The 16,828-nt window shown below is 36.6% G+C and overlaps 1 protein-coding gene across 11 annotated transcripts in view; it reads right to left on the minus strand.

Annotated features, from left to right (window-relative positions):
* The window catches only part of AKAP9 (A-kinase anchoring protein 9), a 122,943-nt gene that overhangs the window by 83,652 nt on the left and 22,463 nt on the right, over positions 1–16,828 (minus strand). For 9 of the 11 annotated variants that reach the window (XM_063126884.1, XM_063126910.1, XM_063126893.1 and 6 more), the window contains exons 4-11: positions 13,195–13,248; positions 12,650–12,820; positions 9,601–9,756; positions 7,009–7,206; positions 3,287–5,734; positions 1,534–1,744; positions 1,113–1,192; positions 736–841 (exon numbers count right to left, since the gene is read on the minus strand). In XM_063126884.1, coding sequence (XP_062982954.1) covers positions 736–841; positions 1,113–1,192; positions 1,534–1,744; positions 3,287–5,734; positions 7,009–7,206; positions 9,601–9,756; positions 12,650–12,820; positions 13,195–13,248 — 3,424 coding nt within the window. The remainder of the gene's footprint in view (positions 1–735; positions 842–1,112; positions 1,193–1,533; positions 1,745–3,286; positions 5,735–7,008; positions 7,207–9,600; positions 9,757–12,649; positions 12,821–13,194; positions 13,249–16,828) is intronic. The other 2 variants (XM_063126874.1, XM_063126918.1) reach the window with 2 other exon arrangements.

Consider the following 16,828-nt stretch of genomic DNA (forward strand, 5'->3'; position numbering starts at 1 on the left):
TAGCACTTCTTAGTGGAAGCCCAAGGGAGCAGAAACACTTGTTCCTGGAAGGAGGCAGGTTGGCGAAACTCCCTTATGCAAGCTCCACCAACTTGCCTCCTTCCAGAAATGAGCACTTCCCCTCATTTCGGGTTGCTCCCTGAAGCCCTAAATCTCCTTTGCATATGTGGTGGGTGCTACTTGTGGAAGGGAATCTGCAGGGCGCATGAGAATAGGCTAAGATTTAAGCCCCGTTGGTTACTGCCCAAAGTATTTTGGCATGTCTCAACTGCTTATCTTTTTCATTGCACATCCACAATTCTTTACTTGCTATGGGTTGTCAATGAATTGTCTCCCAATGCTCATTATTCCGAAGCCTTCCCATCATATTTCTCTAGCTTCTTCTTTCTGCCCCACTTGTTCCACATTACGGTCTTCAAGGCTTTCTATTTGGGTTGGCTGACATTATGCCACATGATCACATTTGCATTTGCCCCCACGCCTGGCCACACTCAGGTCTTCGCACAGCAAATTCCCAGCCTTTTTCAGGACTACCAAATGCTGGTTCCAATTCCCAAATGCTCTTCAGAGCAAAAAAAGCAGCCCATTCTTATTTAACTTAAACACCATAAGATTCAGGCTGCAAACCTATACACACTTACCTGGAAGCAAGCCCCTTTGAACTGAATGGGTCTACTTTTGAGTAGACTTGTACAGGGCTATACTGTAAGGAGTTGTAGGTGTGTTTTGAGTTACCTTGAGCTTCTTCTCTTGACATTAATACCGTATTAGATGATTCTTTCTCGTCAGCAACAGGTTCAACAGCAGCTGGAAATTTTCCAGGTAGAATGCTGCACAGAGACTACAACAAATATTTTTTAAAAAAGATATTCATATTGTAACTGATGATATCAAGAAAACAGGATAACTTCAATGAAGTTGTTATAGTATCATCAATCTTTCTCTTAAAATGAACCCAAAGGCAAGATCCATCACTCAGTAGGCCTAAAACCTTCACCCATTTTTCAGGTTCCCCATCAATATTAGTGCACATGATGGTGAAACTTCAATAAGATTAGAATAGAAATAAGAATACAAAACTTTCAATTGTCCTGTGTGGACATGCTTCTTACCTGAGTGAGCTTAGAACATTCCTCAGCTACGGTCTTGCTAAGTCTTTCTAGATGCACCCACGTAGACAGGCCTTCTTCATCTGTGAAGACAAACTGTCACTGAAATTTGTTTATTTTAGTAGGTTTTCTATCATTTTGAGAAACAGGGTAACAGATATTTGTGTCTATTTTATCTGTAGGCCATAACAAAACTCAAAATACCAATAGAAGCAATCACTTTAAACCTAGGACAAATATTAAAACACAAATTTTAAAAAATGCAATAATAAACATCAGAAATCTGATTTACTGTCTACATCATGAGGCTCATAAAAACATAAGCAGCATGCTATGCTCCCCTAGCAAAACTTGCTACTAATATAAAAATACTGTCCCAAACTTAAAATTCCAAGGATAATTTTCCACTGTTTTACCAGTTTACCTGGCTTTTTGTTTTCTGTGGTTTGAAGCTCCAGATGATTTTTCTTAAGCTCATACAGTTCCTGTGTATGGTGGAACTGGAGCTCTTCTTTAAGAGCAGAAAGTGCATTCTCCTTCTCATTTTCCATGCACTCACGCACCTGGTCCACATGAGCAGAGTAAACCAGAGACAGACAAATGCGCTGAGCCTCCATTTGCAGCTTTAAGTCACTCTGAGTAAAGATGGACATCATATGAGGTTTTTGTAAAAAATAATAACAAAATCTCCCCCCTCCCTTTGGAGAATAAATGGCTTTAAATATGGCTACAACCTTCAGCAAATTAACATTTAAACTTATCTCACAAGGTTGCAAACCAAGCATGTAACATAACCCAATTAAAATTAAAGAAGCAATTTGTTGCTTTTAAAATCCAAATCATGTTTATCTGCATAACTGTAATGTTCGTTTTATGATTCCCCCCTCCCCCCAAATTCTGGCATTTTGTTAGCTATCAAAGACACTTGAAAAGGAAGGAAATCTTGTGAATAGCTTAATTTGTGGGGCAGAACTCTCTACCAAGAGTTTGCAACAGGGAACTACAGTGAGTTTGAAGGATACTTTTGCCACACCCCCGAGGTCTGAATGCGGAGGGTAAAAAAGGGCAAATTTAGCTCATCTTCAAAGCTAATTTGTCATTTCTAGGCTTCCGTAGGAGTTTGCTGCTGAAATTTAATAGTGCGATAGCAGGGGGGCTGGCCGTGGCCACATGAGGCCCACAGATTGTGTATTGCCCACTTCTGCTTTACAGTAAGATGATAGAATTAAAAGAGGATGTTCTTAGTTTAAAAGCTCAGCCACTCTTTTTAAAAGGACATGTAATAAAATCAAGGCAAAGATTAGGAAGAAAGCAACATGTTCAACACTGATACAAGATTTAGGTTTTGCCAGATGCTGAGACAGGTTTCTAGGCAGCGCTTCAATCTCTTTCACTTGTTATGTCATTTAAATCACTTTGAGCAAGTTCAAATGACTCTTTAAGCTATTCTTGGGCTTAATAATACAATTTGCAAGGCATTCAACTATGGATCAATTTTAAAAGAAAATAGGGCAGAACAAAATACTTTTAAGGCAGTCTTTTTCAACCTGGTGCCCTCCAGATATTTTAGACTACAACTCCCAGTATGCCTATTAGCCATGCTGGCTGGAAAAGATGGGAGTTGCAATCATGGGGAAGGCTGCTTTAAGGCTATTTATTTTGGCCATAAAAATTACATGAGCAGTTTTATTTTCCCCATTCATTTATGAATAGGAGGTAAATTAATGCAAACTTTAAAACACACGCACCCTCACTCTCTCAAACCGCACAAGTTTTGTATTCACCGTAATGGCCTTACTCTCCAGGCGGCTCAGGTGCCACAAAGCATTTAACTTTCAGATAGGGAGATATATGTTAATTAATCTCATTTTTCATTTTTCCATAGTAATTTAAAGCATATTTGTACATTTTTCTCAACATTTAATGCACATACATACATTTAACAAAACAAACCCACACTGACCATTTCATAGTTGAATCCCTCAATATTCTGTAGCTAATGTCTCAAAAGTTAATTTAGGTTGCAGTTTTAACACACTTACTCAGGAAGTAAGTCCCACATAACTCAGAGGCATTTACTTATGAGTAAACATGTGTAGGATTGCACTATTAGACATATTAGCAATCTGTGAGATGCACGTTTAGCAAAAAGTGTATTGTGTGGTTGCCATAAATACCTGTTCAGCTTTCAGCATATCCAACTGCTTCTGAAGCTTGTTTTCACCTTGCACAAAGCTCACACTTGAAGAATCTCCTGATAAACCATCACTCATTTGGTGAAAATGACCCAACAATGATTCTGGTTCTGGATCTAGATTTCGTTGAATAGCTTCTTCCACTGGACTATGATGAGCCAAACTTTGACTTGATATCAGTTTTTCTCTTCTTTCTCTTATAGCCCTGTCACATTCTTTGTATGAATCAGAAACAAAGTTTCCAGGTTCACAAACTGTGGAATGGCCTTCCCGTAACTCTCCATTGGAGTATTTTGTCTTATGTTCACAAGAGTTCGTATTCTCCTCCAGTCTATGGTTAACTATGAGTTCTAGTTCTTTACACCTTGCTGAGATGTGTTCTCTATCTTGTTTTAGTGATGTAACTTCTTCATTCAATTGGCAGATTTGATTGTGCTTCAATTTTAATTGATCAGAAAGATCTGTAAGTCTCAGTGAAAGTTCTAGCTTCTCACGCTGAGTGACCTCAAGTTTTTCCATCAGTTCTGTTGTGTCTTTTTCAACAACCTCCTCAATGTCAAAAGTTTCTGATCTTAAGATTCTCTCCCTCTTACCATGAACGACCATACTTTGAGTTTTCAATACAACTGGCATATCTTTTTGTAAATACTGGATCTCTTCCATCAAAGCCTGGAGGTTGGCTTTGTATTCAACCTCTTGCTTGTTCCTGTTCTCTTCTAGATCCAATTTTACCTTTAGTAGAGCAGCATATTTTTCTTGGAGTTCCTGATAATTATGTTCAAAGTTTCTCTCCGTAAGTGAAAAGGAATTCTTTAGCCTCTCAATCTCTTCTTTATGTGCAATATCTTGTTTTACAAGCTTCTCATTTTCCGCTATCAGATTTTCTATTCTTTCTTGCAAATCAAATTCTTCTGACTTGGAATTTATTCCATCAGTGAAGATAAAGCTTTCTTCGATATTGCTAACAGCAGATTTCTTTAACTTCTCTTGCAGAGCATTATTTTCATCTTCAAGAGCATTATTTTGTGTTTCAAGCAATGTACATTTTTCTTGAAGACTATCCTCTCTCTCTTTCATTTGCTTTTCTAATAATTCTGTTTTAAGTTGCAATTCCTGAACTTCCTGTTCAAGTGTACCTTTTTCTTTTTCTTCCTGTCTAAGAACTTCTATCTCTTTCTGGAGGTCATGGATCTGAAGCATCATTTCTTCGGATTTAGAATTTACGATGGACTGATGCAAATCTTTTAGCCTTGATATTTCTAATGTGAGCTGGTTCTGTTTTAATATTAAGTTGTCATTTTCAAATTGCATAGCTTCTATTTTCTTGCTCATTTCATTTTGTAAATCACCTAACCGCTGCTTAGATTGCATACCCATATTCTCTTTAAGATTTTCAATGTTTATTCTGTGCTCTCTTTGTAAATCATCTCTAAGTTTTGATAGCTCTTCTTCATGACTGAACAAAAGCTGAGTCCTCAATCTCTCAAGTTCAGCTTCTTGAGATTCAGCCATCCTGTCCAAAACTGCATCCTTTTCTCTTTCTAGCATTTCAAGCTTTATTTTGTAATTTGTAACTTCTGCTTCATGTTTTAATTCTAATTCTTTCTTGATCTCAGAGGCAGATGCAAGCTCGGCTTTTAGACCTTCAACAGTAGTTTGTAACATGTCTACTTCATGTAACTTGGATTCTTTTTCATTTATAGTCTGCTTGGCTCTCTGAATTTGCTCTCTTGAAAAGCTCAGCTCTTGACAAAGATCCTCAACTTTATTTTGTAAAGAAGACTTTTCAGAGGATAACAGGTCAAGTTGTTGGGACAAATCTTGCCTGACCTTTTCTCTCTCGCAATTGGCATCCTGCAGCATCAGATTCAACTCATTAATTGCAATATTCATTAAGTGTATTTGGTCTTCATTAGTATTACCAGAGTGTAAATTCAAAGTTCTCTCCAGATCTTCTTTTTGCTGGGCGAGAAGCCGTTCAATCTCTATTGTATGTTCTCTAACTAACTCTTGCTTCATATGTACTATCTGTTGCCCATGCACTTCCTCCAATTCTGCCCTGAGGTCTGCAAGTCTCCTTTGTGCTTCAAGTTCCATTCTTTGTACAATGTCAGTCTCATGTTGACTATCTTTGTGACATCGCTTCTGCAGCTCTTCCACAGTACCCATTAATTGTTTTATTTCATCAGAACACTGTCTTTCTTTTTGTTTAGAACTGGCTAGGTCCACTCTCACATTATGTAGCTCTTGGTTCTTTTGAAAGAGCTCTTCTTTTACTTCCTCTAGTGATTTATCAGCAGCTGATATTTTTTTCTGAAGAATAAATATATTCTCTTCCTCTTCTAGAATTTTAGCTTCCAATTCTTCAATAACTGTTTCTTTTTCTTGTAGTTTCTTCTTAGCAGAATCTTCTTCGGTTTTGACTTTTTCCTGCAATTAAAAACAAGTTGCTTTGATGTCTTGAGTCTCTACATTTGATTTCTTATTTTAAGAAAGCAGAAAGAGTACATGCTTAAGCAAACTGCAGAATTAAATGCTCCTTTGCCACTTTCTCCATTTCAGAGCATGTATTTCCACCGCCTGCCTTAACCATGGTTAAGCTTTATGTTAACAATGCTAAAGATAAACTCTAAAATTTCAGAAGGCTAGGTAATTATGATAGATGAAACATAGTAAAAAGCAATTGATATGCACTTAATAATAGTTCTTGTGCACCCTATACGCTATCTATATCTAGTGTAGTGTGTGTGTAAAATAGTAAAAAAAAACCCACAAAGAACATAGTAGAGACACACACAGACCAAAACAGAGAATAGTGAACTTAAAATCAAAACTTAATATAACTGGGGAAGAGTGTAGATGGGAGGGTTAGGGCATACAGGAAATGACACTGCCTATGTATAACTACTAACAATCAAATGAACAAACAACACACAAGACAGATTAGAACAACAGCAAGAATGAACTAAAAGTACTAATAACTGGATTTTTTATAGGCCAGGTTTCAAATGAAAATGATATTTGGAAAGGATTGGTTGAAATAAGGAAGAAAACTGGTTTAAGAATAAATAAGATAGGTACTGAGAAAAAGAAGCAAAAAATAAAAACCCTTCTAAAGGCCACCACAACTCTTTAAATATTCCTCCTGAAAAGAGAGAGAATTAGCCAAGAGCACAAAACAGAGTAAATGCAAGTTGATGTCCCTCCCCAAAAGCACTGTGATTAGAGTCCGGGTGAAATAATTTCCTGTGACTAGAAACTATATATCTTAGTCATAAACTTCCCACCCTCTCCCCACCTGGCTTTTTCCTTATATGGAAAACTTGGTGAGAAATGTTGCGATTTTTGTAGACACATGCCTCTCTTTTTGGCTCTGGATCTCCAAATTGCTCATGAAGCTTAGGCAGGGCTCAGATTCAGCTTGCTCTTCTTTGGAGATATCCCAAATTTATTAAAATCAGCATGATTTGGTTCAAGATTCTTCCGAATCCAATGCATATTCTTAGCTTATATATGCTTATAAATATGTGTCTCTTCCTATTCCTTCAGGTTGAATATGCCTTTGTAGTTATAAAACACCCAATGATTGCATGCTATAACAATTAGGCAAACTCCATGCTAAGAGATTATACATACCTCTTTTAAACAATAACTATAGGGAAAGCACACACTTCTAAAAGCCATGATCTTAATAAGAAACATACCATTTCAACCTCAGTGATTCTCCGCTGCAGAAAGGAAACTTGCATTTCAAAGTCTTCATTTTTCATCTGATAAGTTTTCAACAGCTGCTCTTGTTCTTCTAACTGTTGCTGATATGCAAGTATCTGTTGTTTGGCCTGGAGTAAGTCAGCAGCAGTGCTGCTATGACTAGTGTTCCGTAAAGCTTCACTTGCCTGCAACTTATGTACAGAACAGCATATTGGGGTTACTTGCTTTAATAACAGATGCCAAATTATAAGGAGGGAAAGCATGCTAGAAAAAGTATTAATTTCTCTCCCATGAAGACAACACATACTTTGCATTTTAGAGCAACAATCTTGTGAGGGGCAAAATACGCCCACCCCCTACCCCCAGTAATATTTTTAGCTTGTTTCTCTGAAGCAAACCATCTGAGATAACATTGAACAGAATGATTTGTGCTGAGAAAGGTTGCATTGATTTGGATATACATTTCTGCAGTAACAAAAGGTGATGGCTTTACAGTCATATACCCGGTTTGCATGTCATGTTCCAATTCTGGGTTGTTTAACCCAGGAATTGCCAGGGACAAGAAAAGTGATGAGCACACTGCTTCTCATGCACTTGGCATTTCCGCTTTCAATTAACAACCCAGGAACGCACCTATTTCATGATGTGAAAACCCAGAAACTTTGGGTTGTTTATGGTTAAACAAGATGGAATTAACCCAACAATTGACTTTATTTGGCTGTTGGTTTAACAATGGATTGTTTAACCTATAAACAAACCAGAGTTTCTGGGTTCCCACATTATGAACAATCCTGGAAGATAACATCCCTGAGCTGTTAATTGAAAATGAAAATGATGAGCACATGGGAGACAGCATGCTTCTTCCCAGCAATTTCTGAGTTAAACAGAAATTGCTGTTTAATTCAGAACAACAATTGCAGTGTAACATGCAAACCAGTTAGTAGTTATGATAGTTAATGGGAAAGCAACGTATTGTTCACATCTTTAGAAGCTATTATATTGCATCCTGGATTATAAGCCTCTAAGACTCATGTTCAATGGAAAACCTAATTGCAGGCTGCTAATATATAACAACTGTATTTAACATATATAAGTAATGACTGTTTAAATTAATGCAATTCCATCTGCCAAAAATACATGATTCCTCTTGAAGCTATCAGTAACTTCTTCGCTGTTATTTATCTGATTTATACAGTCCTTGTCACAGAAAACTAGAGCCAAATCAGGGTTTGCCTGAATGTGTGAGGGCTTAAAGTGGATAAAGGGTTATTACATTGGCCCCTCCCCCTACGTCTCTGGGCGCACTGTCAGGGTCTGCGATCACACAGGGAGTTCTACTCATGTTCTACTCTGAGCCTCTATTGACTTTAAGCCCTCACACATTCAGGCAAATGCCTGAACAGGGCTCAAGCTTCTAAAGATTCCAGTAGGTCATTTCAGATTCATAGAACTATATAACTAGAAAACTACAGAATCCAATCAATTTTTTAATATAAAAAAACAGCATTTACAATACTCTTTCACTAGGCCTAGTACATTCTCATTTTCCTAGAATGGGAGGGATGTGCCCTTCCAGTTTCAAGAAAGAAATCAGATGGAATGCTTCCAAAATAGTCAGAGATTTAGCTGACTCATCTTAGTACCAAATAAATGAACTAAACAGTTACAAATTCCAATCCTGAAAACAACTTAAGGAAAAGTATTTTTTTCTTTTAAAAATGTGTGTGGGTGAGGATGATTGATCTCCGGAGGAGAAAGATGAAAAGAAATTACTCATCAAGTCTAACTTTTCCATTTTCTCATCTTCAAATGACTTCAAATTGACTTTTCTCGTCTTCAAATTGCACATGAAATATTCAAATCATTTTTTACTTTCTTTCATGCTACTTCAATCTTATCAAGTGCTTGTATCTGAGCACTATGAAGTGAGTTTCCGTTTCTGGGATTTATGAGTGCGGGAATGAAAGGGTCTGGCCTAAAAAATTTCAAGCTTTCATGGCCAGAACTATGATAAATATTTATTTCCAGGACAAATATAATCCACCCCCTGTAAGAAAAGGTCAGTCATTGCATTTGTGGTCTTCCACACTGTGGTCTGGAGGATTGGGAACAAGCCCTGTTCTTTTCTCCTAATGGCCCTATCTGTTTCTCCTCACGCCCCTTTCCGCTTCTCCTCATGCACTCAGCTTAATGAATTATGGCCTAGTTTGAGCAAACCAGTTTGCCCTTCCATTCAAAGCAGCAGACTGTGGTTTGAATGAGGCTTCCAAACCAGCATTGAATTCTGGCTTGCAATCCTGGTTTGGAAAGTTTGCTCAAACCACAGTTTGCTGGTTTGAATGGAACAGAAGGGCCATTCACTAAGTCAACTTTTTCACATCTACACCTGGTTGGGGAAGGTGGCACTAAGACAAAACCATGGTCTGAAGGATTGGAAACATGATATCTGAATACAACCACAGCCAATATATCAAGCAGATTCCGCAGTGCCATGTATCTATTTTGGCACTGCTATGAAATAACTCAACCACTTAAACTGATTCTTTATCTTTAAAGCTAATAAAAAGTTGTTCCCAATAGCTTACATGTTGAAACTGAATTTGCAGTTTTTGACTCTGTTCTGTCAAGTCCAAAAATTCTTTCATTGTTTCATCTTTTTCTTTCCTTGCTTGCTGTAGATTAGCAGTAAGCTGTGTGATAATATCATCTCTTTTTTTGATGGCAGCCTCAAATTCTTGTAGCTAAAAGAGATCAAGTTAAAATGTTAACATTATTCAAAAAGAGCTGTACATCAGCTGTGGTTATTCTGATGAAACACTGAAGACACATTCTGCTCCTGATGTTTCCAGCACACAAAGCTTGTCAAGTACAAAGGTGTAAACAAATATTGGTTTCTTCACAAAGACGTTATTATCCAAGTAGACATTAAAAATGCTGATATAAAAATGGTTTGATTCTTTATGGCTTTTTAAAAGTTCTGTTCTTAGTATCTTATAAACTTCTTTTAATTTCTAACACTTTCCCCTAGAGGAAGATGTTATGACCAAAATATATGTTTAATAAAACACTGGACAGCCATTGGAATCATACTTTCTTTCTACCCCAACAACAGACTAGTATTGACTACATACAACAGAATATGGCACTATTTAATTGTAAATACTCCCTAGAAAGAAACTAATATTAGGGTCTACAATAAATCTATGGATAAACAGACTACACAGTTCACAGGGAACATTTGAAATATTATGTTGGAAATATATAAAATAAAAATATGACGGGACAATATTAAAGAACAAATGAAATTCAACAAGACTTCTGGAACATGCAGCAAATATTTTATGAGTGTATGAAGCACTGCATCCTTCCCTCACACTATCCATCCCAAATGCATTTTTTTTTTAGTTCAGAGGAAAGGAATTAGCCTTAAATTAAAAAGTATCCTTAAATTGAACTTTTTGGGGTTTGGAAACTGAATGCAGTTTGGGGAAACACTGGGCAAGGCCAGGCTTGAAAAAGGAGATCTGTCCCCAACTGCTTCCTCAGTGACGCAGGAGATAGTGGGAAGTGGTGATAGAAAAATAAGATAGTAGTAAAATGGGGTTGGGGAAAGGACTAGAACTCTCCATCCCAAACCCTTTTCCCTCATATCAAACTTGATGGATTGTTAACTTCCAATTCTTGTACCTCATAACAATTTTGTATGAATGTAAGAGAGCTAATAGCGATCACTTTCTACAAAATAGTTGCTGCCTGACTCTTTGGAAATCAATAAGCTTCTACACACGTCCAAACATTCTCTGAGTTTCTAAGCATTATAGCAGATTATGTTTTCAAGTCCATAGTTTGTGCTTACATTACAAATTGTAGTAACTCATAAATTAATTGTCCTGACCTCCGTACAGGCACTTAGGTATATTCTAGTATAAAATGTAACTTTATCCAAACTACACTACAATTTGGTTTAGGACATTTTTCTTGATTACTCCAAAAGAAAAAAGAAAAAGAAACACAGAATGGTAAATGGGCAAACACAACAACAAAATATCTGAAAGACTGGACATAACAGAAGGTGAACATTCGGTAGTAACTATTTATTGGCTTTTTAGAATCTTCTGCAACTACTGGACCAACCCAAAAGATTTGAAACTTGAGTTTTAACAATAAAAGGGACACTTCTAAAATTCTAGACAAACAAGACTCTGTTTAAATATAAAGCTAAAGTCATACACTGTCTCTCATAGAAAAGTAAATATGCTACAAGCTAAAACAAGATTACCAAAATTCAAGAAAAACAACTGGCACAAGGTTGTAGACTCAAATAATTGACACCGTGATACACCACATCTGGAAAACCTATGGTTTTTTCCCACTTCCTTAAAATGATTCTTAAATAAAAAAATCTCTACTGTATATCCTTTCAGAGATTTCCTAAAATACAAGATAGCAGAACCAAACAAAAAAAATATCAATTTTTGTAAACTGTTAGCCATCCAAATTAGCAATATACAATACAAAGCATAAATGCTTCAACTAAATGCAATAAACAACTGTCGCTGTTTGTTATTATGCATTCAAATATTTATATCCCACCTTTTGGCCTCAACAGGCCCCAAGTCAGCTATGGTGTGGCACAGTATAGAACAATGCTCCAGGGTACACAGACTATAAAGCACAAGTAGTGACCACTGCCTTTGACAAAGAGTTGTCATACTCAAAAAGCACTAGTAATAATAATTAAAACATGGGAGTGGATTGGCAAATAAACAAACAATACTTTTCTTCAGCACCTTTTCTTCTTCACTTTCACCACTGTTTTTATTTGGTTTGTAACTGCACTGCTCACATTTCCACTTCTGGTTCACAGAGGCACTAGGCTGAAGATCCTATACACAGACAGACACTTCCATCCAGGGCACATGTTTCCACGGTCTGTTTGCACATGCCAGTTCCCTAGAAGCGCATTCTCTCCACAGCTTTCTGAAATCTTCATTCAGCACATTTGTATTCAAACTAAAAATGAGAAAACTGGGGCAAAACAGGTACCTTTTCTGACAGGCTGAATGCACAACCAAGCGGACTGAATGTACCTTCATCTGTAATGTCAGCAGAGACAGGTGAGAAAATAATATGGACTAAAGGCACAGATGCACAATGGCTATCTGACACGTGTGTAATGTGCATCTCATGTACAACTTTCCTTCAATACCATTGTGTAGACATAATTATGGCATTCTCTTAGCTTAAGAAGTGGGCTAGTAATTACATTCTGTTTGTAGCCCAATTGAGGTTACAAGCTTTGTCTTTATTAGTAAAGGGAATGAATGTTATTTTGTCATTCTCTACTTGTTTAAACAGAAAATAGGATACGTTCTCAAAAAACTACTGGTTTCTTCAAAAGAAGATACACGTTACTATTGCCACCACTCATAGAACCAAAAGCAAAACTCATAAACACTGAGCTGAAAAAGATGGCCAGGGGGCTCTTTTGCAAAACAAAGTGACAATGAAAACAAACAACACAAACAAACATCCTCCTTTCACACGTTCGGTGTCTTCAATCATGGCAGGCAACACTGAAGGATTGTGTGTATGACCACAAAGCATGCAGAAAGCAACATATGGTAATTATACCTGTTGCAATCCTTCTGTACCATACGCTGCCCTCATTTCTTCTAGCTCTCTGTTTAGCTCATCGATCTCTTGTTGTTTTCCAGCCAATTCATTCTCCATCATCTCCAGTCGTGTCACAGAATGCTGCATCCCATGCTCAGAATAATTCTCTCCAAATCCAAATTCTTCTTCCTAAACCAATCCAAGTTCCTTAACAGCCCAGCATTGTATAATGTTTGTTCAAGGTGAGGATGCTTAAAACATTCAATTCTCCTCAGATGAGACAGCACTTTAGTACATTGCTATGGAAACCTGCTTTGTTAGTATAATTTGCTCCATAAAAGCAGTAATAACACAGTAACACTCCAAAATCAATTTTAAACTGAATGTTGTCTTAGAAATGTTATAGAAGAAGCAATCACATATATGTACATATTGTGTAAGCTAGTAAATGCCTATGCCATGCAAGTAAAAGAATTACTGTTAACAATGCTGATATATTTCCCACCGCAAAACATTTAGTCTTTTTAGTATTGAGTGCCATGATTTAATTATAAATACTGTACCCTAATAAAGTCTTCAGGTACAGCTGTTCTTGTCAAAAAACTGCAACCATTTGCCTGTATAAAAGCATTATAATATAAAATGTAACTTAATATGCAATCCTATTCATATTTACTTAGCAGTCCCTCTGTATTCAATAGGGCTTACTCTCAGGTATGTGTAGGGCTGCAAGCTCAATTTCTAGTGTTGTTTAATTATATTTGAATATTTTCTTGATTCATGCAGATAGATAATTCTGTCAATTAATTGTTTTTTTAGGTAGTAAGACATAGGCTGCCCTAGTCTTTATGTTCTGAAAGGGTGGCTTTGCTAACCATACCACGGTCTACTTAGTTGTGGTGCAGAAGAGGACCTTCTCCACTGTGGCACCCACCATGTGGCATGATCTCCTCATCAAGATCAGGAGGGATGTGGAGTGTTTCCACTCACTGTTATTATTTATTAATTACAGTACTCTTATACCCATTTAATATATTAAAATTTATATTAAAATACAACGTAACAATATAAAATAAGGTAAATGGGATAATTAAAAACAGTTAAGAACATTTAAGAATACTACATCATAACATGAAGACAGGATAACATAATATCACTGGTCAGGGAAAGCCTTGTGTTTTCAAGAAATTTAAAGCTTCCCACTGTTTCTGCCTCTTGAATCGTATGTCAAAGAAAATGCAAAAGGGTGAGTGCCACCAATGAGAAAGCCCCTTATGTACCACTACCAGATGATATTCCATTGGCTGTGGAATGTCCAATAAAGGCTTCCCAGAAGATCTCAGGGGTTGACTGGGTGGGAAGATGGTCAGCTAGGAATCCTGGACCTGAGTCATTTAGGGCTTTGCTTTTCAGCAAAACTTTGAACATGGCCCAGTAGCTTATTAGCAGCCAGTGCAGTTCTTTTAACACTGGTGTAATATGAGTATGTCTAGGTTCTCCACTGACCATCCTAGCTGCTGCATTCTGCACTAGTTGCAGCTTCCAAACTAGGCACAAACAGAGTCTGTTTGACTGGGCATTTTCCTGAAGACTAGCATTGCCAGCTACTCTTGGTTATTATTATTTTTGAAATATTGTTGCTCTATTGTTTTACTGCTGCTTCTATTGTATTTTAATTATGTTTTTACTTTGTAAACTGCTTTAGGATTTTAAAAAAATGAAAAGCAGTATAAAAATTTGCCATAATAATTAATAAAATGATTGCCATTTTCCATAGCATGCCTCTCCATACAAAAGCCTGAAGTAAGGGAGATGATTTTTGATAAATAACCTGAAATCCAGGTTTACTATATATGTTTACAGAACAATTTGTTATACAGGACCTTTTATTTAAGAGTGTATTTATGACATCAATATATATTCTCCAAATATATTTTATTAGCAGAAAATAGTGCAAAGTTTCCATTATATCTATACATTGAAATACTTTTCCCTTTTCGCCAGTAAAAGATGATAAGACATCTAATACAAGTTACCAATGGTTGGTTTGTTTGTTTTGGTGTTTCTGAGGGAGTTGATTCTCAGAATTATACCTTTCATAATAATCAGAATAAAGACATACAAAAAGGTCAAATATCTAAATTTTAAAAACACATTGTAAGATTGTATCATCACTGAAGATGCCCATAAAAGATTGTGCTATCTTATACTAGGAAAAGATCTCCACACTTAAGGTTTCCAAAAAGCTGGACTTTCTGTTGGGGAATAGAACGTTATTAAAATGTGGGAATCCTATTTGTTATCCTAATACCTAAGATCCTACTTCTCTATTTGCAGCACAGACCAGCATTAAACAATGCTGGTAAAAAAGAAATAAAATAAAAAAGCCAGAAATAATGAATAAGTTAACTGTTCATAAAATGCTACATATCAGATATACAGCAATTTTAATATGCACTTAAACCAGAAAAAACTCATACACCCTGCCAAACCATCTCATTATTGTCCAGGGCACCCTGTTCTAAATTATTCCGTTCCAAGTTATAATTGTGCTTATTCAACTATTTTGTACTTCGTATTTCCAAGAAGAAAGCAAAATAAAAGCATAGTAAGGTATTAAGTCATTGTCAAGTACTACTAAAAATAAATAGAGTTTGGATAGGGCAGAGTATTAAATCTTTTGCAGATGCCAATACTGAAAAATCTTTCAAGGCACAATATTTAAAGAGATTATGTTTCAGGCTGCAGGATGGCAGGTTCCCTGTTCCCACTCTCTTCACTTCTCCAACAGCAGCCTACTTCCATCTGACAGCTCAGATACAGACCAGTGTGAGTGAATGCTGCATTTGCATGAGGGAGCTTTTCAGTTTCTCCCTGTAAGCAGCATCCCCCTGCCCAAGATGACAGAGTCCTCCAAACAAGCACCTCCAAACAAGCTTTCTGCTTGTCTATTAGTGACGTTGGAACTCACCCTACATCTGCCTGACAGTTATTTATTTATGCATGTGATTTACAGGTCGTCTTTCTACCAAAAATAGCAGAAAGACAGGCTATAAAGACAGCCAACGGTTATGCTAACTTTGGTTATGAGTGTTTCTGAACTCAATTTGGATGCCTGAGATCCCACAGCCTTCTCTCAATTCCGAAATAAAACTTAACTATTACGTGTGCAGTGGTCCACATTGCTAACGTTATGCATACATCTGAATGTTTTTAGAGACGCATAACAGAAGTTCATATAGTTCGAAGCAAACATATTTGAACACACTTTTTAAAAATATAAATCTAGTACACAAGATGATATATATTCAAGACATTTAAGGTGCAATCCTCTGCATGTTCAGATGCAAAAAAAATCCTACAACTCCCAGCATTCCCTAGCCACCCATCCTGGCTAGGGAATGCTGGGAGCTATAGGTTCTTTTTCTGTCTAAACACACATAGGATTACACATATAATGGCATAAAACAAGTCAATTCTGAAGTATATACATGAGTGATACCCACTACCACAAGAGGTCAGTATTACAATTTTACTTAATACAATTTGTATTATGACAATCCAGTAATGAACTTACTAACTCCTCAAATGTTTTCATCTCAGAAATCAACAGATACTAGGGTTATTTGGTTATAAGCATGAGACCTGAAAATTGTTTTACATTTGTAATCACAACACAAAGGCATCCCGCAATCAACAATGGCTGTGGTAGACTTCTTTTCCTTTAAACTTGATTCTTCATTAAACTGAATCTATTAACTAACTGTTTAGCCACTATTGCATTTCCCGATTATCTCATGTGCAAGATGCCTTCAGATGAGAAGAACCAGAAATTAATCAAAATACATTTCACCTGTTGCTATGAGACCCAACATACATTTCTATTGATTCATTAACTGAAGTTAAGAATTTTTCCTTTGTTTATGAAACCAAACAAACAAAAACCCTCAGGCCATACAAATCCCTAAATCAATTTTTTCAAGCCAATACTTGAAACGCAGCTAATTTTTTCCTTGACCCACTTTGCACATAATGGTGACTAATAATGTGTTAATTAACCTACAATTTGCCAGGTTGGTATAACCTCTGATCAATGTTTTTTTCATGACGTGCAATCCTGAACACTATGGGTTAAACAACCCATAGTTAACCAATGATTAGTTCTTAGATTAACTGTGGGTTGTTCAATGCACAATT

The sequence above is a fragment of the Elgaria multicarinata genome, chromosome 1 (assembly GCF_023053635.1).
Source record: "Elgaria multicarinata webbii isolate HBS135686 ecotype San Diego chromosome 1, rElgMul1.1.pri, whole genome shotgun sequence".
NCBI lineage: Eukaryota > Metazoa > Chordata > Lepidosauria > Squamata > Anguidae > Elgaria > Elgaria multicarinata.